Source organism: Tiliqua scincoides, chromosome 3 (assembly GCF_035046505.1).
Source record: "Tiliqua scincoides isolate rTilSci1 chromosome 3, rTilSci1.hap2, whole genome shotgun sequence".
NCBI classification, from domain to species: domain Eukaryota; kingdom Metazoa; phylum Chordata; class Lepidosauria; order Squamata; family Scincidae; genus Tiliqua; species Tiliqua scincoides.
Genome location: NC_089823.1, coordinates 24633725 through 24659409, shown reverse-complemented (window position 1 = coordinate 24659409; position 25685 = coordinate 24633725). Strand labels below are relative to the sequence as shown.

At 43.1% G+C, this 25685-nt stretch overlaps 1 protein-coding gene across 5 annotated transcripts in view; it reads left to right on the top strand.

Moving 5' to 3' along the window:
• Positions 1-25685, top strand: part of ATP8A2 (ATPase phospholipid transporting 8A2) — a 353936-nt gene that overhangs the window by 95211 nt on the left and 233040 nt on the right. For all 5 annotated transcript variants that reach the window (XM_066618841.1, XM_066618843.1, XM_066618845.1 and 2 more), the window contains one exon: positions 11394-11566. In XM_066618841.1, coding sequence (XP_066474938.1) covers positions 11394-11566 — 173 coding nt within the window. The remainder of the gene's footprint in view (positions 1-11393; positions 11567-25685) is intronic.

Sequence of the window (25685 nt, the reverse complement as noted above, 5' to 3'; positions counted from 1 at the left end):
CTGCCCAGTAAGGAAGATCTAAAAGTGAAAGCAGGTTGCTGTATGTGCAGCTAAGTCAGAAGCAGATGTGGGTTTGCATCTACACTGTGGTACTTGTCATTGTTCTGTTGAATTTGCTTGATGCATCCTTCTTATAGGGAAGAGGATGCAGCGAACATCCCAATGGATTAATTACGGTAGTTGTGTGCATCTCAATGGCATCTCCGTTTGACCTCCGCGTCTCTGCTTGTGTACATGTTGATGAACTCTTTGGGAACAAGGGAACAAGAATAATAATAAAGCTTTTATTGGCAGAGGTACATGGGATATTTTAAAAATTGTTTACCAAATAATGCTTATTTGAATATAAATGTGTCAAGACATTGTTACATTAATGACACAATTTCATTTTGGCTACCATAATCATATTTTTTTAAATAATGGGATAAATAATGAACTCTTACAGGGCAAACTTCTTTTCAATGCTTACTCTACACAGGATGAGTCATAAATCACTGTTTTCAGACCAAGTAACTGTTTGGGGCTCTGGATGTACTATGCAGGTACAAGCCAAAGCTCTACCCAGTTGAGATCTGGAGTTTTTCAAGGTCAGGATCCCTGAGTCAGTGGTAGAAGTTGGAAGAGCACTAAACAGAAAATATTGCTCTGTTGTCTGGGCCGGGGTGCCCAAACCCCAGCCCTGGGGCCATTTGCAGCCCTCGAGGACTCCCAATCCAGCTCTCAGGGAGACCCCAGTCTCCAGTGAGCCTTGGGAGACTTGCTGGAGCCCGCCCTGGCCTGATGCAATTACTCTCAGCGTGATGGCCAATTGTTTGACCTCTTGCATGAGCTGTGGGACGAGGCTCCCTCCTCTGCTTGTTGTTTCGTGTCTGTGATGCAGCAGCAGCAGTGAAGGAAAGGCCGGCCTTGCTTTGTGCAAGGCCTTTTATAGGCCTTGAGCTATTGCAAGACTTTCGTTCATTCATATCAGTTCCATCTCTAATACATTTATGTAAATTTATTCAAATTTGAAATGTAAATTAATTCTTTTCTTTCCCGGCCCCCGACACAGTGTCAGAGAGACGATGTGGCCCTCCTGCCAAAGAGTTTGGACAGCCCTGGTCTGGGCAAAGGCAGAAGGTCAGACTCCTAGGACTTCGAACCCCACACAATCCACAGATGTCATACTGCTTGCTAATAACAATGGCCACTGTTGCAGCCGTATTCTCTTGTGTGTGAGGCTTGAGTCCAGGGTAGCTCAGGGCTCTTCCTGGCACTTGAGGCAGCATGCCAAATACTGCCCCCTTTAACTGGTAATGTGCCAGATTCTGCACCTCCAATATTCTAGTCCACCACTCAGTTTCCTCCTTTTTTCCTTTTCCTTGTCTCCCTTTTCCAATCCAGGAAGTGGGAGGAGAAAGATCAGTGGAGGCAAGCGGTTGAATGGAAGTTGGCGACCCCTTCCAATCTACTTCCTGAGTGACTGCTTTAGTTGACCTCATGGATGGGGAGGCCCTTGGTCACAGCCTATGGTCAAACTTGGTGTGACATGGGGGTGATCCGGATCTTCTAATTAATTAGCATTCCAAACGTGTAGGGTTCCCAGATACAAAGTGGGACAGAGTGCCTGTACCTTTAACAATTGTGTAGAAGAGGGAATTTTGGAAGGTGCAGCTTTTTAAACCCTTCCATGTAGAGCTGCACCTGCCAAAATTCCCTCTTCTGTACAATGGTTAAAGGAATAGGCAGTCTGTCCCACTTTGTATATGGTACAAACATGTCTGCTTTGAAGTGCAGGGAAGTGGCACTTGGAGGGGTATTTAGCACATTACTCCCACACTATTTCCCTGAACTTCCTGAAGTTGTTATTAGCCCCATGGGAGAAAATGTAATTGTACATAAATGTTAACTGTATGTTTCTTGCTTTGGAGTGAATAGCAGTTCCATGAATGGGGGCGGTGGGGGGAGGGTAGGCAAGAAAAGCAACATGAGAGGGAACATTTAGACTTCCTTTCCCCCAGAGCCACTTCACCAGTCTTCAAAGAAGCGGAAGGGGACTGCTTTTCAGTAAACCAAAGCAAATCACTGCTTGGGAAATCTTGATCTTGCACCTCCTATATCCTATCTTGTCTGCTTTTCAGATCATGGGGTTCTTTCTGCAGTCTGTATGCAACTTCATCATTGCAGTCTGTGCCTGTACAGAGCAGATTCAGAACCTTCTAGAGCTCTTTGGCCAAGGAGGAGATGCAGGATGGCTCTGTCAGTGAGGAACAAGAATGGGAGGGAGAGCTGTTCATCTCCTGCTTGTAGGCTTCCCTGAAGCTTCTGGTTGGCCACTGGAAGAAACACAGTAGTGGATGTCCCTTAGGCCTGATCCAGCAGGGCTCTTATATTGCTCCTCAAACTGAGTAGGGAAAAACTCCTGAAGACCCTGAGACGTCGCTGTCTTTCACTATGTGGCTAAAAGCAGAGAAAAGTACTGAAGTGAACATATCATGTTATCTTCATGCTTTCTATGATTGCTTCATTTCTTCAGGCATGATGTCTGCTATAAAAGCTGAACCTATTTGTTGCTTTAAATCTTTTGCTTGCATTTTCCTATCGCAGATACACCCCTGAGTGCTTGCATGCTGTTTCTGCTAGTTTTGGTTTTATACAATCTATATCTTTGTTATTTCCATCATTCCATCTCCTGCATAAACTCCCTTAGGCCAGATTTCCTTACCGATCCCTGGAGCATAGAAATTAGACAGCTTTGACTGAAATGGTCTTCCCTAAACAGATGGTGACCCCCACCCCCTGGTCATGGTTAAAGTAGACTGGAAAAATCTGCATCATCTTTGGCTGCAGAATGTCTGTCTGAATGTTGTGCTGCAACTAAATACTCTCTATTGTTCTTGCTATTACTTGAAGGCCTGTTTCGGCTTGAAAACAATAAGACTACCAACCTTGCTTTTCCAATAAATTAAAACAATTTTATTGTACAATGCTCTTTACATTATCCAGATGGTGGAAAAACAATTGTAAGAACTATATTTTAAAAACCCAAACCTTTCATAATGGTTGTATCAGTGTAACTGTGGTTATATAATGCAATATTCCACACAGTTAGGATGCTTAAATCCAATCAAAGGCTATAGAATTTTAGTATAGAACAATAGTTCTCAAACTGATGGGTTGTGACCCACCATCCTGAGAACAAATGCCATTGTCCCCTTAAGGGGTGGGGAAAGGGGGAAGGCAGCAATGCATTCCCTAGGATCGCACTATTGCAGAGGACCTAGGGGCTTTTTTTGAACATACTTGAGTCCCTGCCCTCTGCAAGGCTCCCCGCACCTCTAAACACTGACAAAATGCTATCTCAACCCACTTCCAGTTTCACAATTGCAGTCTGGAAGTGGTTTGTGATTGCATTTTGTCAGTGTTTAGAGGTGCAGGGAGCCTTGCAGAGAGCTCTGTAGGGCTCCTTGCGCACCCCCCGGACCACCGACAGGGACTCGGGTATGTTAAAAAAGCCCCCGGGTCTCCCTAAGCAGCTTGATCTTGGGGTTTGCATCACTGCTATTCAACCCACCCCTGCAAAGACTTATCCTGGTCCTCAAACTACCTGAGAGTTTGAGAACCAGTGGCATAGAATTTAGTAACCTTTGTAAAAGGTTATAGCCATCAGCCTAAATCCAAGTGACCACTTCACTTACTCTGAACTTCCAAGGGATCTGGAATTGACAGAAGCCCACCTGCTATTGCAAGAGGAATCTCTTCTGAAGCTAGGGAGATTCTCCAAAGCGGTTTGTGATAGAACATACGCTGTTCAAAGGAAAGGTTTTGTCTAAATCGCCATACTCATTTTCACCAGCAGTGGAACATGCAGAAGAGCCCTGTCCAGTGATCTCAGAGGATGGGCAGTTCCATATGAGCAGAGGCAGTCCTTCAGATATTCTGGTCCATGCCATTTAGGTCCTTAAAGGTTGAATCCACACCTTGAATAGCACTTGGAAAGCTACCAATGCAGATGGAATAGCAAAGGGGTGATGTGATCCCCATGCCTGGTGCCAGCTGTCCTCGTGCAGCAGAGTTCCTCATGCACTTTAAATTTCCAGATGGTCTTCAACAGTAGTCCCACACAGAGTGCATTATAGAGTAATCCAAACACAATGGAATCAGTGCATGGACAAACATAGTCAGATCTAACTGGTCCAGGAAAGGACACAGCTGGTACGCCAGCTTAAGTAGACGAAAGCACCCTGGGCCATGGCAAAACTGTGTCTGGAAGTACTTCCAAGCAGCAAGAAATTCAACACACAACATTTGATGGATGAAAATGGTACCTGTTGAATTGCTGCTTGTGGTTTAGCTCTTAAAGGTGCAGGGTGGGATCATCTTCTGTGTGTAGATGGAAGTTTGCTCATGTATGGTGGGATCATGTCCCCTGTGCCTTCTCTCCAGCTGCAGACCGTACCACATCATGTGACTCAGGAGCAGCTAGAGGTGGCATTGTTGGGGCTGCAGTTATAGAGGTGGAGTTGGAAGTCCCTGTGGCTACTTCTGTGGTTTCAAGCCACTGTGTCTCTGCTAGGAGCTGAGGAAGCAACCCTAAGAATTGTACAATATTTCTTTCTGTTTTAATTCTGCAAGGTTCCCCCCCCCCTTTTTAATGGCCTGAATACACCGTATAAAACATGAAGTTGTCAGGTTTTTGTTCAATTGCTGAGTTGTGCTGATGAGATAAACACTTTGTATAAGGCATGGGAAAACATGAACATTCAAACAAACCATCCAAAAGTTTCTTCCAGAACTTCAGGATGTGATCTCACGTACAGACCACACACATGAGGGCAGCTTCAGGATATTCTAATTCTTTGTCAACAGATTATACTCTATCTGTCCAATTTTATAACATTATCCTACTGTTCATCAACATGAAGTACTCTGTAAATTGATACAGGTCCCCCCTTGAGCCAGAAAGTTAGCGTTTTTGTAAACAGAATTGTATGCAAACTATGTTATGATGATTGCCAGGAGCTTTTCAGTTTTGCGTGTGACTTTCTTGAAACAGTAAATGAGAAAATTTAAGCAGTTAACTTGAAAATACTGGCAGTATTCAGTGATAATGGAAAGAGGGAAAGGATTAACTAGTTAACAGCATGATCCTAACTTGTGCTGGAGCACAGGCCAGTGGGCCTGCGCTGCATCCAGTGTAAGTTTGGGGCCAGAAGCAGTGCAACCCGAGTAAAGGGGAAAACCATCTCCTTACCCAGTGTTGTGCTGCACTGGCCCCAATGGGTCTACTCGGTTCTGCACTACCTTAGGAAGTGGTGTAAATCCAAGTAGAGTGGAGTAGCCAGAGGCTGCTCTGTGCTGCCCAGGATCAGGATCCAGCATAGCCACGGATCCTGAACCCGCCTCCTACTCCCTGCCTGCCCCCAGGAACACCTGCTGCCTGCACTTCCCCGCCCCAAAACACCTCCTCCCTGCCCTCCCCATGCCCCACCAGACCCCTGTATCTGCTGAGTTTGGCCAATGCAAACGTACCCTGCTAGGCCTGGATCCAGAGTGGGGGGCCAGCACAACTCCTTGCACTGGCCTTCCCAACTCTAAAGTCAGTGCAAATGTGCCTTACAGTATGTTTGCAACACCCCCAGGTTGGCACAAGTGACGTGTGCCGGCCTAACCCCGGGGGTTAGGCTTGTGCTGTAATTTACTGTGCTAGAGTGAAGGAGTTACATTCACCAAAAGATAGGTAGCAAAGCAGACTTTTGTGGGATTTTTGATGGGTTTGATCACCACTTCCTTTGCCAAGCCAACCTTACAATCTCAGTCCAAAGCATGTCTGTTATGCTTCCAGTCACAAGATCAGTTCTGTTAATGTTGGCCCTTAGATACCTGTGGTAATATGACACACAGGTATATCTTATGGTTGCAAACTGATCACATGTCAGAAAAGTGCGACATTTGAAATAGCCTTTTGCCATTTCTCAGTAATATTAATATTTGTGAGGTAGGAGGTCCTTGTTTCTGAGTAAAAAGACTGTACCTCTTGTAGCCACAGAAGGTTTTTCTGCCACAGTACCGTAACACTTTGAACCAGAATGACTGACTTTCCTCAAAGGGCTCTTGGGCCTTCAACAGCTGCAGAAGGGGCAAAAATTTTAGCCAGTGAAACTTTCTCTGTCACTTGATCCACATCCTGGGACAAGTTTCACCTGCTCGGTTTCCACCTGTTCTCCAGCTTTTAAAGCTATAGGGGCCCTACCAGGAAGTTGTACTCGAGCAATGAAAATTCTTCAGGTCAGAAGCAATCTCTGTCCTCCCCACAATTCACATAGTGTATTGTACCCCTCAGAGGGGAAGGCAGAATTTACCTGACAGGCCTTGAATTACTGTAACTTGTTATGCATTTACCTGCTGCAATTTAGGAAATAAGACAAAATAGCTAAGCCTTCTCTAGGACATGCCCTCATTTTTCTGGGATTGGGCTTGTTGCAATTGTAGTGAATGGGCCCATTCCCCAGAGAGTGAGCTAGTGAGCCATAAGCAAACGGTATCTCAAGGACTGTGACTAATTCCTCACAGCTAAAGAAGGGAAGTTTGTTTGCACAGCAATAGCACTGAGGAAGGCAATAATGCATATCCTTAAATCCTTCCCCAGCTGGTGATTCCCTTTACTCTAGCAATTGCCTCCCATGGTGAAGGACAGCACAGCACTTTTTTGAATTAAGTCAAATTAGCCCAATCTGGGGGTTTAGTCCCAATTTGGTATTGACCTTGACAGCTCCAGTTCACCATGTTAGTTCCCCAAGGAGATCTGCTACTTCATGACCGTAGAAACATTGGCTTTGCTTGCTTTCTAATGGACCTTTCTTCTTATCTGGCTTGGCAGGCTGTTGCAGGCCTGTGAAAGTAACCATTCAGAGCTCTGCTCATCTCAGCCCTTGCCATAGGGGTTGAGATTGGACCCAGTCAGTGGTAGGGTTTGCACCGCCTGGTGTGGGAGGCCAGCATGTCACCCCCATGGTGGACTTCCTCCCTTGCAGTGGACAGGACAATGTCCTGGGCAGTGGGCGTGGTGATGCACTATCACCCTGCCCCACTGGTTTTTTGGCTGTAACTTTTGATAGAATGGAGATATTTAAACATGGTTTATTTGATTGCATTCTGTATGAATTTATGCATAGAGTGATATAGAACACTATGATGTTATTCGAAAACACCAAGATTTTAAAAGTTTTGGCCAGTATTGGTGTCACCACCTGTCACCCTGTGTGACCCACACCCCTTGCACCTGCCTCGTGATGCCACCAGACAGAGCTCTGAATGTTTGTCATTCCATTTCCTTTTGCTTGCCTTATGCTGATGTAGCTTTGAGTCTGCAAGCCCCCTGCATACCTTCTTTTGAAGTATCTCCCACTGAACTAAGTGGGGTATTTCTGAATAAACCTGTTCTAGGACTGGGCTGTAAGTCTTTTCCTTCATTGGGGTTAAACTGTAGCAAGCAGAGCATTTGCTAGGGTTGCCAACTGACTAGCCAAGACTGCTCTAGTGCTTTTTGCATCAGCTTTTAACGCCAACTCAAAAATCACCTGAAGCTTTTCACAGTATAGAATATGCAATTTATTTATTTTTTAGGTAATTAAACATTGGCATTTGGGTCATTTACTAGGAGCAAATCAAACAAAACAACAACAATGCTCAGATGTTAGTACAAACCAAAGTGAACAGTCTTTGAACAAAGGTAGACTGACTAGGTACATCTAAGCTAGTGTTTCCATAAAGACTGATGGATTACTGCTGATTGTGGAATGTTTGGGACCGTGATTAAAATAATAAAATTGATCCCATGTTGGGATACCTCCTTTGCTATGTGAGGCCTCTGTCAAGCCATGCAGTTGTGTACAAATTGTAAACTAAAATTCCAGCATGGGTTTGGAAACTAGGTTTGCCTAGTTCTTAGCTGGAGATCATGCCTGCCTCTTTAAATATTTTAAGACTGGGTAGGGCAAAAGGGGTAATTTTGGAAGGTGTGGCTAATATATACCCTATGTGAGAAGCAAGGCTTATAGGTGTCTCTACTACTGAAAGCATAAAGCTCTATTGACCTTGATGTCTGATTATCCTACTTGGTATAAAGGTTAGGTTCCTAAGTTTTCTACTGGGCACTGAGGGGGTGCCTTTTAACAGCAGCTTGATGTGCTGCAGATATCTGAAGAGGTGATAATTCATCTGCTGATTTCAGCATATCAAACTATTGTTTCAGGCACAAGACAGGCCAACGTGGTTGTCTTCAGTCCAATGGGAAAGTCTGGAGCTAGTTACAGATCACCTGCACTGTGCCTGATTGAGCCCGAATGAATTCTATGATTACTCAGCACTTGATGTTTTGCTACTAAATGGGGAAGTTGACTCTGTTGAAAATGAGTGAGATGAGATGAAAGTTCTGCCTGTGGTGTTTGGTCTTTGATAGCTTATTTGCACATGCAGATTATCACTTGGTGCTGCCACAATCAAGTAGTGAACATCTATGTCTGAGCTTGCTTTTCGGCTACACTTCTATCCACACTTAACTGGGAGTAAAGCCCCCTTCACCTTAATAGGGCTTAATTTTGAGGAGACATGAATAGGATTGTGCTGTTAGACACCTTAAGCCCTAGATGTTAGTTATAACTACCTAACATGTAGGGAAGATGTTCTGAAATACTCAGAGGCTCTGTCTTCATTATTGCATTGCATTACGCTACATATCCAGGACTAGCTGAAAACTTATGTTAGTAGTTTGTTTCTCACTGTAGACAGTGAATAGAATGCCACTGTGGGCACTGAGAGGGTGAAACCAACCTTCTTACAAGGGTTAGTAGAGTTAGCACATCTATAGCTACTGTCTCTTAGATATTAATGATTAGACCAGGGTATCAAACATAAGGCCTGCGATGTTACTTCTGGCCCTCTGTAGGCATCATGAATGCTAACTTTTTGGCCCTCTGTATGAAATGAGTTTGACACCCCAGAATTAGACTGTGTTTGGATTTTATGGGTGACTCCAAATGGAGAACTTCCTGCATGTCAGAAAAACATGCAAAAACTCTGCCCCACTGAATTCAGTAAAACTTACAGCCTTAAACCTATTTTTCTGACTTTGTTGTAGGGTTGTAGGCTTCTGACTTAATGATATAGTTATGCAAAGACTTAGTCTTGGTGGTAATATAACTGCCGGCATCAAAAATCAGTGTATCAAAATTCAGTCAGCCTAAGTAAGCACTTCTAAATGCCATTGTTTTCAATGGGAAATAGTTAGGCATTTGAGGGCACAATCCTAACCAACTTTCCAGCACTGACTTAGCCACAATGCAGCCCCAAGGCAAGATAACAAGCATGTCCTTACCTTGAGGAGGCCCCCTTGACTGCCTCCCTGCTGCAGGATGCAGTGCATGCCACATTGGCACAGCTATGTCAGAGCTGGAAAGTTGGTTAGTATTGCACCCTGACTCATTTATCAATGGGCTTCATACTGTATAACTTTAGCTGAGTTGTGTCCTGTCAGTGTGCTTGATGTGTGCAACTGAACTGATGGATATAATGTCAGAAGCAGTTGTTGCCGAGTCAGCAAATGTAGATACCATACTTAGGATGACAGCCGGGTCAGTTTGACATCCTAAAATGTCTCTCAGTGGTGTTGTGTAGGCATTACAGTGCCATTACAGCAGCCAAAACAATTTTAGGAATGATATGCCACTTAATGCTTAGCTTAATTAAGCAGGATTGAAGCCAAAAAGTCCTTTCATATGCCAAAAGACTTCTTTGCATACAGAGGATCCTTTTTTAGCAGTAGTGCAAGATGCTTGCACACACAAAAAAATTAGAATCTAGTGTTAAATCTGTTAAAACAAGCAATACAGTGTGCATGAGCTTGTGCTACATTGACTTTAACCTCTAATGAAAGCAGCTCATCATCTCTGTACATAGTGATGTTGATAACATTGTGGAGGATTGCAGTATGGGCAATACTACAGATGCTATTCCATTAAATCTTCCTTCTACTAGCCCTTGCTCTAGTTCTTGTGCAAGATTTTGAACTCTACTAGTGGTAGAACCTCTTCTGCAAGGAGAGCTCCGTATATAACTCATTGTGTCTAGTACCTGCAGTCATAGGATCTGTACTAAGCAGTTTATCTACACATTTTTTCCACATCTGTTTGTCAAATCAGAGATGCAGCTAGAAAATGCTGTAATCTACAAGAAGTTTTGTGGATTTGGGAGTTTTCCCTGAAGGAAACTGTGTCCATAAAACAGTCACAAGATTACAATGTTACATAAATATAGTGTTTTTTATTCCTGACAAATATAATCCCACTCCAGCCATATTCATATTTTGTAGCTCTTTCCTGAAATCACAATTCTGGAGCTGTAATGCTCCAAAGGATATCTTCTAATGCATGAATAAATGAAATAGACATACTCTATAAGAATGCAGGGACTTTCTGTTTTGGTATGCATTTACCTTAAGTTGTAGTGGTCTGCTGAGTGCTGATCATGTCCTGAAATTTTTGTACTATTTTGATTTCTGTTGAGGCAATAATATACATTAGAACAGTGATCCACAATTGTTAACAATATTGTTATAACATTTTGTATATTCTGGTCCCTGGGCGTAACACATTCTGTTGGTTGGGTTTTTGTTTTGTTTTGGCAAGGGTAGCTCATTCTCTGACTTACTTTTTCTGTGGGTGGTGAATATAAAATCCACAGCGCAGACACGCACACGCCCTGTACTCTCCTGCTTTCACAAGTAACTTATACGCCAGAGGCCTGAGATGGAGAGAAGGATGGGTTGCTTTATGGAAAATGATCACCAGCTCCTGAAAGTTGATTCGCTGTGGTCAGTGCACACTGAGGAGCTGGAGGAGCAAAGAGAACTCCATTGGGGTGGATTGTGCCCTTAAACCAGGGTTTCAAAAGTATGTGACAAGTGCTTAAGGTTGTTATAGGGCACTCTCCACCCACGAAACAGAGGCTCAATTCGACAGGCTCCATGCGTGAGGTGTTCACTGCTAGAATGGCACACCAGCTCACCTTGAGACTCTTACCTCCATTTTCAGGGTCCCTTTTTCATCTGGAAATTAAAAGTGATGGTGATGTGATCATGCTACCCATTATGCATCATCACCACTTACTTCTGTGTGCCAAGCTCCACCTCAGCAGCAGAACGTAGTGTCATGACAGAAATGCGTTTGGGAAGCACTGCCCTAAACTGAGAGCAATGTACTTTTTTAAAGGGCTCCTGCATTTTTCATGAAGTGATTTAATGTTTGTATTTTACTGCAAATCACTTACAGTTTTACAAAACATCAGAAATCTTTAAAGAGTATGAAATGATTGCAAAATGTCATTGTGTTCCTTCCCTTTCTTCATGCATCCTTCAGGCAACAAGAGCTGCACTGACCCAGCATTGTACAAACCTGGGAAATTCCTTGGGCAAAGAAAATGATATTGCTTTGATTATTGATGGCCAGACTCTGAAGTATGCCCTTTCCTTTGAAGTACGGCAGTCCTTTCTGGATCTTGCGCTGTCATGCAAGGCTGTCATCTGCTGTAGGTAAGAAATGTGAGGAGCTTACAGAAGATTTCATACTGTAGAACAAATTATCATTTCTTGATGTGTTACCTATAGTATACTCTGGTGTGCATTGTAATATGTCTCCCCCCCCCCAAAATACCTGGAGGTAGGTGTCTAGTCTGCTTAGCTGGGGATCAGACAGAACTGCAGATGCAAGAACAGAGCCCTGAGTCTGCACCATGGGAACAACCATAGTTACAAACTCTCTGCTACAGGTTGAACATCAGAAATCAGAGGTAAGGTCAGTAACCTGTCAAATGGACTGAGATGGGCAAGGCAAACAGAAAATAGAATCAAGGACTGAAGTATTCTACTCAGATTTGGATCAAGAGCTGAGGTGTGCTAGCAGAAAAATGGTGGGCAGAATTACCCACTGAGGTTGATCTTGGATTGCCCAATCAAATGGCGTAGAGGTGTTATGAGCTGATAAGAGCTTGAGGCTTCACCTGTTTCGAGCTTGGTTGGTGAAATGTATCTCTCTATAAAACTGGTTGTTGAGAGAAACATCTGTCAAGAATCTTACAAGGGTATCTACTGCCAAATTTTGCTTATTTGAATGATAAATGAAGCATTGATCCTTTAAGACTCTCCTAGGTAGTTGCATGTTGCCCAGAACATGCACCAGGAGGCTTGGGAGGGTATGCAGCTACTATATTGATATCAAGATTGCAAAACTGAAAGACTAATAGATCACTACAGTTATGGTTTTTACTTTCCTCTTGGTTCATGCAAAGATGTGGAAGAATCTCTCCAATGATTAGGGTTGTTTAATGCATAAGACCTTTACAATCCATTCATCAATCTTTTGAACATGGTTGTGTGTTGGAAGGAATGTATTCTGCGGAGATAGTGGTGTGATGTCTGAAACAAGGGTTTTCCCTCTTTTAAAATAAGAAGAAGGTTATTGTAGGTTTTTCTCAGAATGGAAAGTGGTAGCTTTTTGTAGTAGTTTATGAAAAAGTAGCAAATAATGAGAGAAAAGGTCACGCTAGCTCTTTGCTTTTGTTGATATGGAAAAAAGGAAGCTGTGATGTTTACACATACCACTGTGCCTAAGAATGGATCCTGGGACATGACCTGTGGGCACATAATACAGGCTTGCTGAAGCTGAACAGTGCCTGGACGGGTGACTGAAAATCTCATGTAACTTGCTTGCTTCTTTCCATATAAACCTTTTCAACAAAATACGAAGCAGAGGTCACACTAGGAGCTCCTGCTCATGCTCAGAATGTCCTCAACTTTCTGTTTTATTTGAAAGGATCATAAGGAAGGAGTAAGCTAGTGGGTATGAAAGTGGCTTGCCTCCCTGTTTTGTGATTTCCTGTTTTGTTTAGGGTTCATGCATGCAAGGAGCAAAGTGAGTGGGTAGGGAAGTGGAGGAACTGTTGATCAATACAGCGCCATCCACCATGGGCTGGAAGGAGGCAGTGACAGTGTGCCATTGCCCTCACCACTTGACGTGAACCACATTAATAGCTCCGCATCCACTTTCCCTACTGTGGGGAGCCCTGCCAGAAGTCACGCCGGGCTCACCGCACCCTGGGGAGGCTGCAGGAGGCTTGGGTAAGTGCACCCAAGCCCCTGCAGCCCCCTGAGTGGCACGATCCTGGGGATTGCGCCGCTGCCTTCCCCCCATCCCCGCTGCCTCCCCCCCACCCTTGCAAGGACTTACTGGCTCTCAAACTCTCCCACAGAGTTTGAGAACCAGTGTCCTACACAATTGTTAAAGGTCCAGGATCACTAAAGTTGAAAGTTTGCCTACCCCTGATTTAGACTAAGGCTTCCAGCTCATACAAATAACTACTATGCAGAGTGCTAATTCATTATTCCACATTATTTGAGGTTTCTTTTTGGGTTTTTGCATTCAAAATAATTTACAAGAATATGCAAGAAATAGTTTAGACAGTTTAATTTCATAACTTACTTTGATATGGGACAATTTATTTCACTTGGCAAATTACACATAGTCCATTTCATAAAGAAATAAGTTAACCATGTCAGCTCTAATGTTGAGCTTAATGTAATATGTAATGTGAACATAAATCTGTAGTGGGTATAGTGCAAACTAGGAGCAAGAAATCCCGGGTTCACAACTTGCCCATCCGTGAGGCCAACTGAAGTGAATGCCTCAGGAGCAGACTGGCAGGAGACACCCATGTCTATCCACTCGCTTGCCTCCATTTATCCTCCTCCTTCCACTCCCTGGATTGGAAAAGGTAGAGGGTGTAAAATGGGAGTGTGGCAGAGCAGAGGCTGCCACATCACCAGTGAAGGGAGGCAGCATTTTGCACACTGACCCTATCTAGGTTCAAATTCCAACTCAGCCATGAAGCTCTCTGGGTGACCCTAGAATGTCACTCTTTCTCAACCTGACCTACCTCACAGATTTGTTATGAGGATAAAATGGGGAGGGAGTGGGAGAATCTTATATGTCATTCTGAGACCCCTTTCAAGAGAAAGATATACAGAATAGTAATGTTACCAACTGCATCTGATTTAGAACATAAGAACAGCCCCACTGGATCAGGCCATAGGCCCTTCTAGTCCAGCTTCCTGTATCTCACAGTGGCCCACCAAATGCCTCAGGGAGCACACCAGATAACCTCATCTTGGTGCCCTCCCTTGCATCTGGCATTCTGACATCACCCATTTCTAAAATCAGGAGGTTGCGCATACACATCATGGCTTGTACCCCGTAATGGATTTTTCCTCCAGAAACTTGTCCAATCCCCTTTTAAAGGCGTCCAGGCCAGTCGCCATCACCACATCCTGTGGCAAGGAGTTCCACAGACCAACCACACACTGAGTAAAGAAATATTTTCTTTTGTCTGTTTTGTCTGAACAAAATATTTTCAATATATTGTTGAAATATTTATATAACCATTTAAAATGGTTATTGTCCACTTTCTATGCTTTAACAAATTCAGAAATGATGCATTTACAGCATAAAGGACAATCTTTATGTTCTGTGTAAAAAATATAGACATTCACTTACATGTTTCAAAACTATTTTTAAATTCACCTCAGGATATCAGTGAAGTCTCTGTCATATAAAAGTTTAACAGATGGTGTGGGCCTGTAATGAGGTCTCCTATGGGTCTCATGTACAATTTTTGGACTGCCATTCATATGCCTTTGAAAAAATGCTTCTTTTGCTTTACTCACTTTTAACGGCTATGCATTCAATTAATGATCCCATGTAACCGTTTGTCTGTTCATACATCACAGTTCTGTTTTGTATAGGTAAAGATATCGAGTTAGGCACAGCTGCTTTAAAAGACCATTATTTAAAAGTGCTTTGTTTTGCTGACCTTTCCCTAAACCTCACCCATTTTGCTAAGCCTCACCTATTCCTCATTTATTTTGAAGTAATCCTGTTGTTGGAGACAGTGGCTCAAGGGTCAATTTATCTTGTTCTGTGCCTCTCCCTTCCTACAGGACAGATCCAAATTTACTGTGGTTTCATTTTAAAAGATTACTCTTGAGAACCAACTTCAGTTGTGCTTTATGTCTAAAGCCTAGCAAATGAATATACCATATATCTTAAGCATATTCAAAATGACACGGAATGGCAAATGCATCTGAAATGAACAGCATACCTTGAATTTATGCTACATTAAATCCTATGAATTTATGCTACTTTAAATTGATGATTGCCAACATCAATCGTCCTAGATTTTGCTGAAATAGTGGACCCATCAGGTTACCAAAAAATACACCATGAGCCCAACACCCATTAAGGAATTTTATTTGAAAACGTTAGCGCTATTTTAATTTGAAATTTCCTCTGCCCTGTGCCAATTACAATTTAACTTTCTTCCTGTGAAGTTTCAAAGTGCACTGCTTTATATGACAAACGAAGTACAATTAAAACAACCCAGAGTGGGATAAAAAATGTTCTCTTTTCTTTAGTATCAAGCACCTGGCAAGAAAAGGGAATGTTTCTATAAAGCCTTATAGGCTATTAAAGGCGTCTCTCCTTGTCCCTAGAGATCTCCAGTCCACTTATTTTTATTTCCTTTTTTTAAAACCTATGAAATGACATCACTTTCCCCCCCTTTGGGTTCTATTTTATTGTATTTTTCTGTATTGTTCTTTGGGGTGGTTTAAAAAAAATTAAGCTTCTGTGATGTTTGACCACCAGAGATAGTAGGAGAATAGATGACTAATACTGGCAAATTCTTGGCAATGGGGGAGGATTAGAGGCAATCAGCTATGCTGTCAGTCATTTGACTAGGGCTAGCTTAAAGAAAGGCTTTAGAAAGGGGAATTGGTTTGACTGTAAGGGCCTTTGATCTCTCCTTACAAAGACTGACAATGTCTGAAGGAAACAGGCCATGACTCAGTTTAAAGGTTCTTAGACTCAAAACACTGTGGAAAATATATGAAACAAATGACTTATCTGAAATGCATGTTCAGCATGGGAGTTAATCAAAGGGTTAACATCTTTGTGTACATCTCACTCAAAAACAAACAGAATCATTAATGAGAACCTAAAACAGGATTTGCTGTTAACATGCAGCTGTTACCTTGTGTCTGTGCACACTTTCTTGGGAGTAAGTTCCATTGAACTAAATAGGATATACTTCTGAGTAGGCATACATAGGATTGTATTGTAAGTCCATTTTGAGTGGAATTGTTCCATTTGCTTTGAAGCCAAAACCTGCTTCTTCATATGTACAAACTAGATCACATTTGCTTGCCCAGCTTGCTATACCCCCCCAACCCAAATAGCAATGAAAGCATTGAATTTTTTAAAAATCCTGGGTTAATAAAAGGGCTGAGAGAACATACCATAAGAGGAGCCCTGCTGGATTAGGCCATAGGCCCATCTAATCCAACTTCCTGTGTCTCACAGTGCCCCCACCAGATGCCTCAAGGAGCACACAAGACAACAAGAGACCTGCATCCTGGTGCCCTCCCTTGCATCTGGCATTCTGAGGTAGCCTCTTTCTAAAATCAGGAGGTTGCATGTGCCCATCACATCTTATAACCTGTGATGGACTTTTTTTCCAGAAATTTGTCTAATCCCCTTTTAAAGGCATCCAGGCCAGATTCCATGACCACATCCTGTGCCAGGGAGTTCCACAGACTTTACACACTGGATAAAGAAATATTTTCTTTTGTCTGTCCTAACTTTCCCAACAATTTTAGTGGATGTCCCCTGGTTCTGGTGTTGTGTGAGAAGGAAAAGAACATCCCCCATCCACTTTAACCATCCCCCTGCGTAATTTTGTGTGTCTCAACCGTGTCCCCTCTCAGGTGCATTTTTTCTAAACTGAAGAGCCCCAAATGCTGTAAGTTTTCCTCATAAGGGTGGTGCCCCATCCTAGTAATCGTTGTGGTTGTTCTCTTCAGCGCATTTTCCATTTCCGTTATATCCTTTTTGAGATGTGGTAACCAGAACTGGACACAATACTCCAGGCATGGCCTTACTATCAATTTGTACAATTGCATTATAATGTTAGCCATTTTATTTTCAATACCTTTTCTAGTGATCCCAATCATTGAATTAGCCTTCTTCACTGGCACTGCACATTGGGTGGATACTTTCATCGAGCTGCCCATCAGCACTCCAAGAATGAGAGGTGTTAGCAGAATGGTTTTTTATAATGGAGAAAGGCTAGGATGATTTTGGGAAGTAACAAAAGTATGATCAAAACATTAGAAAAAGTGTTTTACAGTGAGATTCCCCAACTTAGCAGACAGCAGCTTGACCTTTCTTTTGTTTTAAATTTTTCCTGCTTCGTTCATTGCACAACTGTATCATTTAATCTTCAGTCACTTGTGGTGCTAAAGAATACTCTGAAAACATGTGATACAGCCACTGTGCTGGGACTAGGCAAGCCAGGTTGGGTAACTACCTAGGAACCCCCATATGCACTACCTTGATGAAGGAATGGCAGGGTATGAATGCAACACAAATAAATCTAAGCTTTGCTTCAGGTCAGGGCCAGTGCTATTGTTAGACCATCTAGACAGCAGCCTAGGGTGCAGACCTTGGAGAGTTCTGCAGTACTGACCATTAAGGGGCATTGTTTAATACAGATTAGTTGTTTTTTTTTAAACTCATTTTTAAACTCATTTTTAAATTTTTTTTAAACTCATTTTTTAACTCATGTAAAAAAATGCAACTGTTAATTTATATTTTTTATTTCAAGATAACTGCCACAACCTTGCTATGGAATATAATTAATTATAAAATCTTATTAAAAAATCTTTCTCAGTTAGCCTTGCCTAGGGCCCAAAATAGCCTGGCACCAGCCCTGGGTCAGATGTTAGGAGGCCTCCAAGTGATCATCTGCAGAAGCATGTGGGACAGCTGATGGTCTTGTAACCTAGAAGGAATACTTCTGGCATGTACAAAAGAACAGCCCCACTGGATCAGGCCATAGGCCCATCTAGTCCAGCTTCCTGTATCTCACAGCAGCCTACCAAATGCCCCAGGGAGCACACCAGATAACCTCATCCTGGTGCCCTCCCTTGCATCTGACATTCTGACATAGCCGATTTTTCCTCCAGAAACTTGTCCAATCCCCTTTTAAAGGCGTCCAGGCCAGACGCCGTCACCACATCCTGTGGCAAGGAGTGCACAGACCAACCACATGCTGAGTAAAGAAATATTTTCTTTTGTCTGTTCTAACTCTCCCAGCACTCAATTTTAGTGGATGTCCCATGGTTCTGGTGTTATGTGGGAGTGTAAAGAGCATCTCCCTATCCACTCTGTCCATCCCCTGCATAATTTTGTATGTCTCAATCATGTCCCCCCTCAGGCGTCTCGAAGGTGCCCCAGCCCAGTAACCATCTTAGTCGCTCTCTTTTGCACCTTTTCCATTTCCACTATGTCTTTTTTGAGATGTGGCAACCAGAACTGGACACAATACTCCCGGTGTGGCCTTACCATCGATTTGTACAACGGCATTATAATATTAGCCATTTTGTTCTCAATACCTTTTCTAATGATCCCAAGCATAGAATTGGCCTTCTTCACTGCCACCGCACATTGGGTCTACACCAGGGGTGCTCAATAGGTGGATCGCGATCTACAGGTAGATCGTGATGCAAAATGAGTAGATCGCGGAGCCCCGTCTCTCCAAACTGTTAATATGTCAGTTTCGTCTGGTGACTAGACAAAACTGACATATTTAGCTGACACTAAACTGACACTGAAACTGACACTGAAACTGACATAGCTGCTCTTCAGGCTTGCAGCAACAAAACTGACGAAACTGACTAGACTCCAGCAGGGGCTCCATACATTAAAGGGGGTGTCTGTCAGACGCTTCCTTCCCTCCCTGGTAGATCTCCGGGCCTTGCTGGGTTTCAAAGTAGCTCTCGAGCCAAAAAAGTGTGAGCACCTCTGGTCTACACTTTCATCGACCTGTCCACCACCACCCCAAGATCTCTCTCCTGATCTGTCACAGACAGCTCAGAACCCATTAGCCTATATGTGAAGTTTTGATTTTTTTGCCCCAATATGCATGACTTTACACCTACTGACATTGAAGCACATCTGCTATTTTGCTGCCCATTCTGCCAGTCTGGAGAGATCCTTCTGGAGCTCCTCACAATCACTTCTGGTCTTCACCACTCGGAAAAATTTGGTGTCATCTGCAAACTTTGCCACCTCACTGCTCAACCCTGTCTCCAGGTCATTTATGAAGAGGTAGAAAAGCACCGGTCCCAGGACAGATCCTTGGGGCACACTGCTTTTCACTTTTCTCCACTGTGAAAATTGCCCATTGACACCCACTCTCTGTTTCCTGGTCTTCAACCAGTTCTCAATGCATGTACTGTTAGCTGCACCAGGTCACAAGCCAAGCCTTATAGCCTTGCCACTGGAAGGCTGCTGAACATACACATTGGATATGTATAGTAATCTGGTGTAATTGCCTTGAGATTCGCAGTTGTAGTTGGTAATATAATGGAAGAAATTGAAAGAAAGCCTTGGAAAATCCCAAGGAATAAGGTTGTAGTGTTGACCTTCTAGAATCTCAATAATGTAGCTCACAAATTGAACGTTTGGAATGTATCTTCAATATTTATGCCCACAAATCCCATATTGTTTGCCAGGGTTAGCACTCACCTTGTGATTGTACAACAGTCTTGCTCAAATGGTATGTATTTACTTAAACAAAATATAGTATCTTGTTGACTTTCATTAGATTTCCCCTTATATTTTCCCCCCTGCATTTTTTGCCTTTTCTGTGACTGGAAAATTGCAACTTATTTCTGATTAAGATTATGCAAACTTGCTATAACTTTAATTGGTCCCCAAGAAAATTATGGATGTGTTCCATTTTCCCGTATATACACATCTGACATTTTCTTTCCCCCACCATCTATCAGCTACTGAATTATCAATGCTTATTATCTAGTTCTACCTCTGACAATTCATGACAGCCCAGCGTTCATCTTATGACTTTGAAAACCATAAGGGAAAGATCATTCTGGCAGCTTTCATGTGTGCGTAATTGAAGGTGGATGAAGGCTGGGGAGTGCAAGTCAGATCCAGTATGTCCAAAAACTTACACGAGCTCTCCCTTGCTGACCATTAAGACAGGACTCTTCTAACTGAGCATAATTGCCTATGAGGCCTCATTCTGTCTATTTTTACACACACACACACACACACACACACACGTGTACACACATTCACACAAACACACTCCTTGCCCAAGCTCCTCCTTGGGGATTAATGTAAGTGTGAGAATGTTGTGAGTTTCCAGATCCAAATTACTGTGTTTCTTTTGGTGGAAACCCTCACTTACCCCTCTGCAAAAAATCCCATAGTTTTGTATGAGCTTCACGACTAGTGATTTCTGACTGTTATTATCTTTGTCATCCACAAAACTTTGCAGGGTCAGCAAAAGGCAGAATCTCCACTGAACGATTCTGTTCATTTTTCTTAATCAGCTTCCTGAGCTGTGACAGAATTGTGCAGTCTCTCTCTCTCTTTCTGATGCGTTAGCACATCATAACACACATCATAACGCAATAGCTCATCATTGGCATCCTTCAGTCTCGGGAGACTATGGTATCGCGCTCTGAAAAGTGGTTCTGGAACAGCATCTAGTGTGGCTGAAGAGGCCAATTCGGGATTGACAATCCCTTCCACACTGGGAGCAAATGTAATCTGTCCCTGGTGTGTCTCCCTGGCTACGGGCCTTCCTTCTTTGCCTCTTTGCCTCAGTCTGTTGGGCAAATGCCTCTTCAAACTGAGAGAGGCCATGCTGTACAGCCTGCCTCCAAGCGGGACTCTCAGAGGCTAAGGCTTCCCATCTGTTGAGGTCCATTCCTAAGGCCTTCAAATCCCTCTTGCAGATGTCCTTGTATCGCAGCTGTGGTCTACCTGTGGGGCGCTTTCCCTGCACGAGTTCTCCATAGAGGAGATCCTTTGGAATCCGGCCATCACCCATTATCACGACATGACCAAGCCAGCACAGGCATCTAGCTAGCCCACCGTAAAGAAGGAAAAACCCTCATGATTCTAGTCAGTTGTCTAAAGGGAGAATTGCCATTTTTGAAACAAACATGGGTCTCTCATGTCTCTGATTCTTCTTAATGGTGGAGGAAGGTGGAGATAGGTGGTGCTAGGGAAAATCCACAGGTGGGAGGGAAATGCTTAGCCCTTCTCCACTCCCTGATTATTCCCTGTAAGTGCCCATTCCAGGTCATTTTTAACCCCCCCCCCCCCCCACATGCCAGATCTGGAATCAGAAAATAACCCTGATTTGGGTGAAAACAGCCTGGTGGTATATGCAGAAGAGAATCAGTGGGTGTGGGAAAGATTAAGGGCACAATCCTATCCAATTTTCCAGTGCTAATGCAGCCATGCCAAAGGGGCCTGCACTGCATCCTATGGTGGGGAGGTAGTCATGGAGGCCTCCTCAAGGTAAGGGAACAAAGGTTCCCTTGGGGCTGCATTATGGCTGCACTGCTGCTGAAAAGTTGGAGAGGATTCACATATTCCTACCTACGTATTCTCCCTTACAAACCCTAGGTCCAGTATTTGCATTGTCTTGGCAAATGAGCGTTTGGGAATATGCTTTTGCCAAGGAAACTTGCAGAATTATCTGGAAGCATTAGAGATACTATTTTATTCTGTGTTGCTCAAGGATGGTGCTCTATCCTTGTTTATTTTGTGTTCCTCAAAAATGGTGCTCTAGGTAAGCGCACCAGTCTTATATGCATGTGAGTGTTTTATTCTGTATTTTGAATTTTGTTTTACTGACAGGGGAGATCACAGAATAAAACTACAACTGTGCTGAAAATGGGGCTATTTCCACTCATATGTTCAGCAATAGTGGGTGAAAATGCCCTCTTTTACATTATTTTTTTAGATTTCCATTGAAAGCAGGTGAAAGTGTTCTCCCATTGATAGTAAGGGCAGTCCTGCTTTCTTTGCTCTCAGAGATGTCAGCACATAATCAACAGTACCTACCTGTTGTTGTAATGTCATCCTTTCATTAGCATGATCCATTAATGGCTGTTGAGGGATCATTCATTTTTTACTTCACTTATTTAAAAAATTTATATGCCGCCTTTTCTCTTCAGAACTAATAATGCCCAAGGCAGATCACAAACACTGAAACAAAATATAGTGGAAGCCGTAGATACAATATCATAATAAAAATGCAGTGCATATTAATGAGAGCAGAATAAAAATAGTGAATCAGCCCATTGGGGGAACCACTAAAGGGAAAAGACTGACTTGAACTGAAAGGTTCACCAGGGAAGATGCGGTTTTAATTCTGTCATAAAGCTATACCCTACTGAAAACCTTGGGGCAGTTAAAGCTTCTGAAGGATCTTCAAAGGCAGCCCCACGTAGAGCATGTTTCGGTAATCCAATTGTGAAGTGACAAGGCATGAGTCAACTTGGCCCTGTCCATCTGAGAAAGAAATTGGTGCAGTTGGCACACCAACCAAATCTGGGCAAAGGCACACCAGACCACAGCCACCACCTGGACATCTAACAGCAAGGCTGATTCAGGAGAACCCCCAAAATGTAATTCTGCTCCTTCAAGGTAAGTTCAGTCCTGTCATGGACAGGTTGAACCATCATTGCTGAGTCAGTTGGTCTCTTCACCAGGAGAACCTCGATTTTGTTGTCTGGATTTAGTTTGTTTGTTCAGCTCCAGACCTTCACTAACTCCAAAATTTCAGGGTCTGAATTTCCACAGCTTCCTCATCTGTATTGGCAACCTTCAGTCTCAAAAGACTATGGTATCGCGCTCTGAAAGGTGGTTCTGGCACAACATCTAGTGTGGCTGAAAAGGCCAATCCGGGAGTGACAATCCCTTCCACACCGGGAGCAAGTGCAGTCTGTCCCTGGTCTGTCTCCCTGGCTATGGGCCTTCCTTCTTTGCCTCTTTGCCTCAGACTGCTGGCAAAGTGTCTCTTCAAACTGGGAAAGGCCATGCTGCACAGCCTGCCTTCAAGCGGGCCGCTCAGAGGCCAGGGTTTCCCACTTTTTGAGGTCCACTCCTAAGGCCTTCAGATCCCTCTTGCAGATGTCCTTGTATCGCAGCTGTGGTCTACCTGTAGGGCGTTTTCCTTGCACGAGTTCTCCATAGAGGAGATCCTTTGGGATCCGGCCATCATCTATTCTCACGACATGACCGAGCCAACGCAGTTTCTCTGGACCAGATCAGACAGAAAGCTCTTCAACCTCTCTCCTCATCTGTAAATGACACAGATATATAAAGCTGGTTATCATCTGTTTATTGATGTCACTAAGTACCAAACTTGCACCATTGGAACACCAGGGGAATACCATTGGCCAATGGCAACAGCAGCAAGCAGGAGTCTCCCCAGTACCGTGACAGGCATGCTGCATACTGTACCTTAGCCTGCACTTAAGAGTGCGCTCATAGTGGGAAAGATTTCCCAAGTTACTGCAATATAACTAACCTGGGTGTGAATATAAAAGGTGGATTAAATTGTATTGAGGTTTATGACTAGCAATTTTCAACCTTTTTCATCTCATGGCACGCTGACAAGTTACTAAACTTGTCAAGGCACACCTTCAGTTTTTTTTACAATTGACAAGGCACACCGCACTGACAGCAGGGGCTTGCATCCCCTGTGGCCCTACTAACAAATGATCCTTCCCCCAACTCCTGTGGCACACCTGCAGACCATCCATGGCATACCAGTGTGCCACGGCACAGTGGTTGAAAACGACTGATTATGACCATGACTTGCCCATCTATCGCCCTTCTCAGAACTGGTCCTATCCCTGACTCAGTGATCAAGATCTCGTGAGAATAGCATCATGGAAAGATGCAGGGTACCTAGGAGACAATTGTGAGGGGCAAAGTGAAGCCCTGATAGTACTGGAGAGATTTAAGCTCAGAAGGTAGCAGACAAGAAAGCAAACAATACGTCTGCAAGCAAGTTTTCTTGGATAAGGCTTTCTTTTCTCAGTGAACAGGAAAGAAACTGCAAAGTAGGAGCCTGTTCCCCCAAAGGTGACCATTGTGACCTCAGTAATCTTTGTAGTACTATCCTGAACAAAATAATATTATATCAACTCTTCACTTCCTGGAGAGAGTACAGGAGACTTTTGATGCTTCTGTACTTTGCTTTGTTTAAAAAATCATCAGCATATTGGAAGCACCCAGACATCTTATGTTCTTATATTCTTATGCCTTTAAAAGGGGATTGGACAAGTTTCTGGAGGAAAAATCCATTATGGGTTACAAGCCATGATGTGTATGTGCAACCTCCAGATTTTAGAAATGGGCTATGTCAGAATGCCAGTGCAATGGAGGGCACCAGGATGAGGTCTCTTGTTATCTGGTGTGCTCCCTGGGGCATTTGGTGGGCTGCTGTGAGATACAGGAAGCTGGACTAGATGGGCCTATGGCCTGATCCAGTGGGGCTGTTCTTATGTTCTTAAAATCAGCCAGCATAATTACTGATCCTGCACCAGTCTCCCAGCCACTATTGCAGCTCCCAAAGCTACACTTCAGCTTTAGCTAACTCCAGCTAATGTAGTCCTCCCTAAATGCAGATCGCAAAACTAGCTCCGTATGGTTTCTCTGCTCCTTCTAGCTGGGAAGTGTCACTTTCCAAAGGCTAAAGGGAGATTTCAGGTCATCAGGAAAGCATCCCCAGCCATTAAGGAACATTTTTGATATTGAATATTTGATGTGCCCCAGCAGAAAACATTAGGCAAAACTATAGTGGGAATCTTAATCACTGTTATCAGGGCAGCCAAACTGATAACAATATAATTTTTTTTAAAGTTCTGTCAGGTTTTAAAACTTTTTTTTTACCTGTTAAAACCAAACATTAGAGTATACTCAAAAATGAAAAAAAAGACAGCCATACATCTCAATGAACTATGCTTCATTTTGGCATATTTGTGTGTCAGTCTCTTCGGGTTTGAAATAACTAAAGTAAGCAGATTTCACTTTTTCCCTTGGGGGATTGGCTTACAGGGTACTGCTAGCTCTGCTTATGGGAAAAATTTTCCTGATATTTAGACTGCAGTTTCCTTCTCATAACTTCATCCTATTATTCTAACGATGGGTGTGTATATTCAGTAATTCATGTTCTTTTTTTGTGCCTATGCTCAGGATAATTCTTTGTATCAAATTGTAGGATTATTTAGCTTCTTTTTCTATTCACAAATCTGCTTACAATTTTCTAGAGTTTATTATGATTTTGGAATTATTAACCAAATACTTTTTAAGTGGCTTAGCAGGCACAGCTGCAATGTGCAACACTGCTCCTGGCCTGATTGGAGACAGGAAATATACATGGCGGTGTTTGTATTTCTTGTTTGAATGAAACAATTCAAAGGGTCCCTTAAAATATTCCTCATGTCCATCGTGGAAAACTAATCTACCACACGTGCTGGATTCGTTGCATGTACATGGTGGTGTTCATATGCTGAAACACTGGTTCGTCATGGCTTCCTGACCTTTGCACATGAAGAGATACATGCAAAATAATCTCACCCAGTGGTTCTGCGTATTGTCCTGCAGAAGGAGTGGAAACCCTTGGTTTTGGCAAAATAATTGGGCACTTGCAGTTGTTTCTTTTAAAAAGGAACAGCTGGTCACCTAACTTTTACATATTCAGTT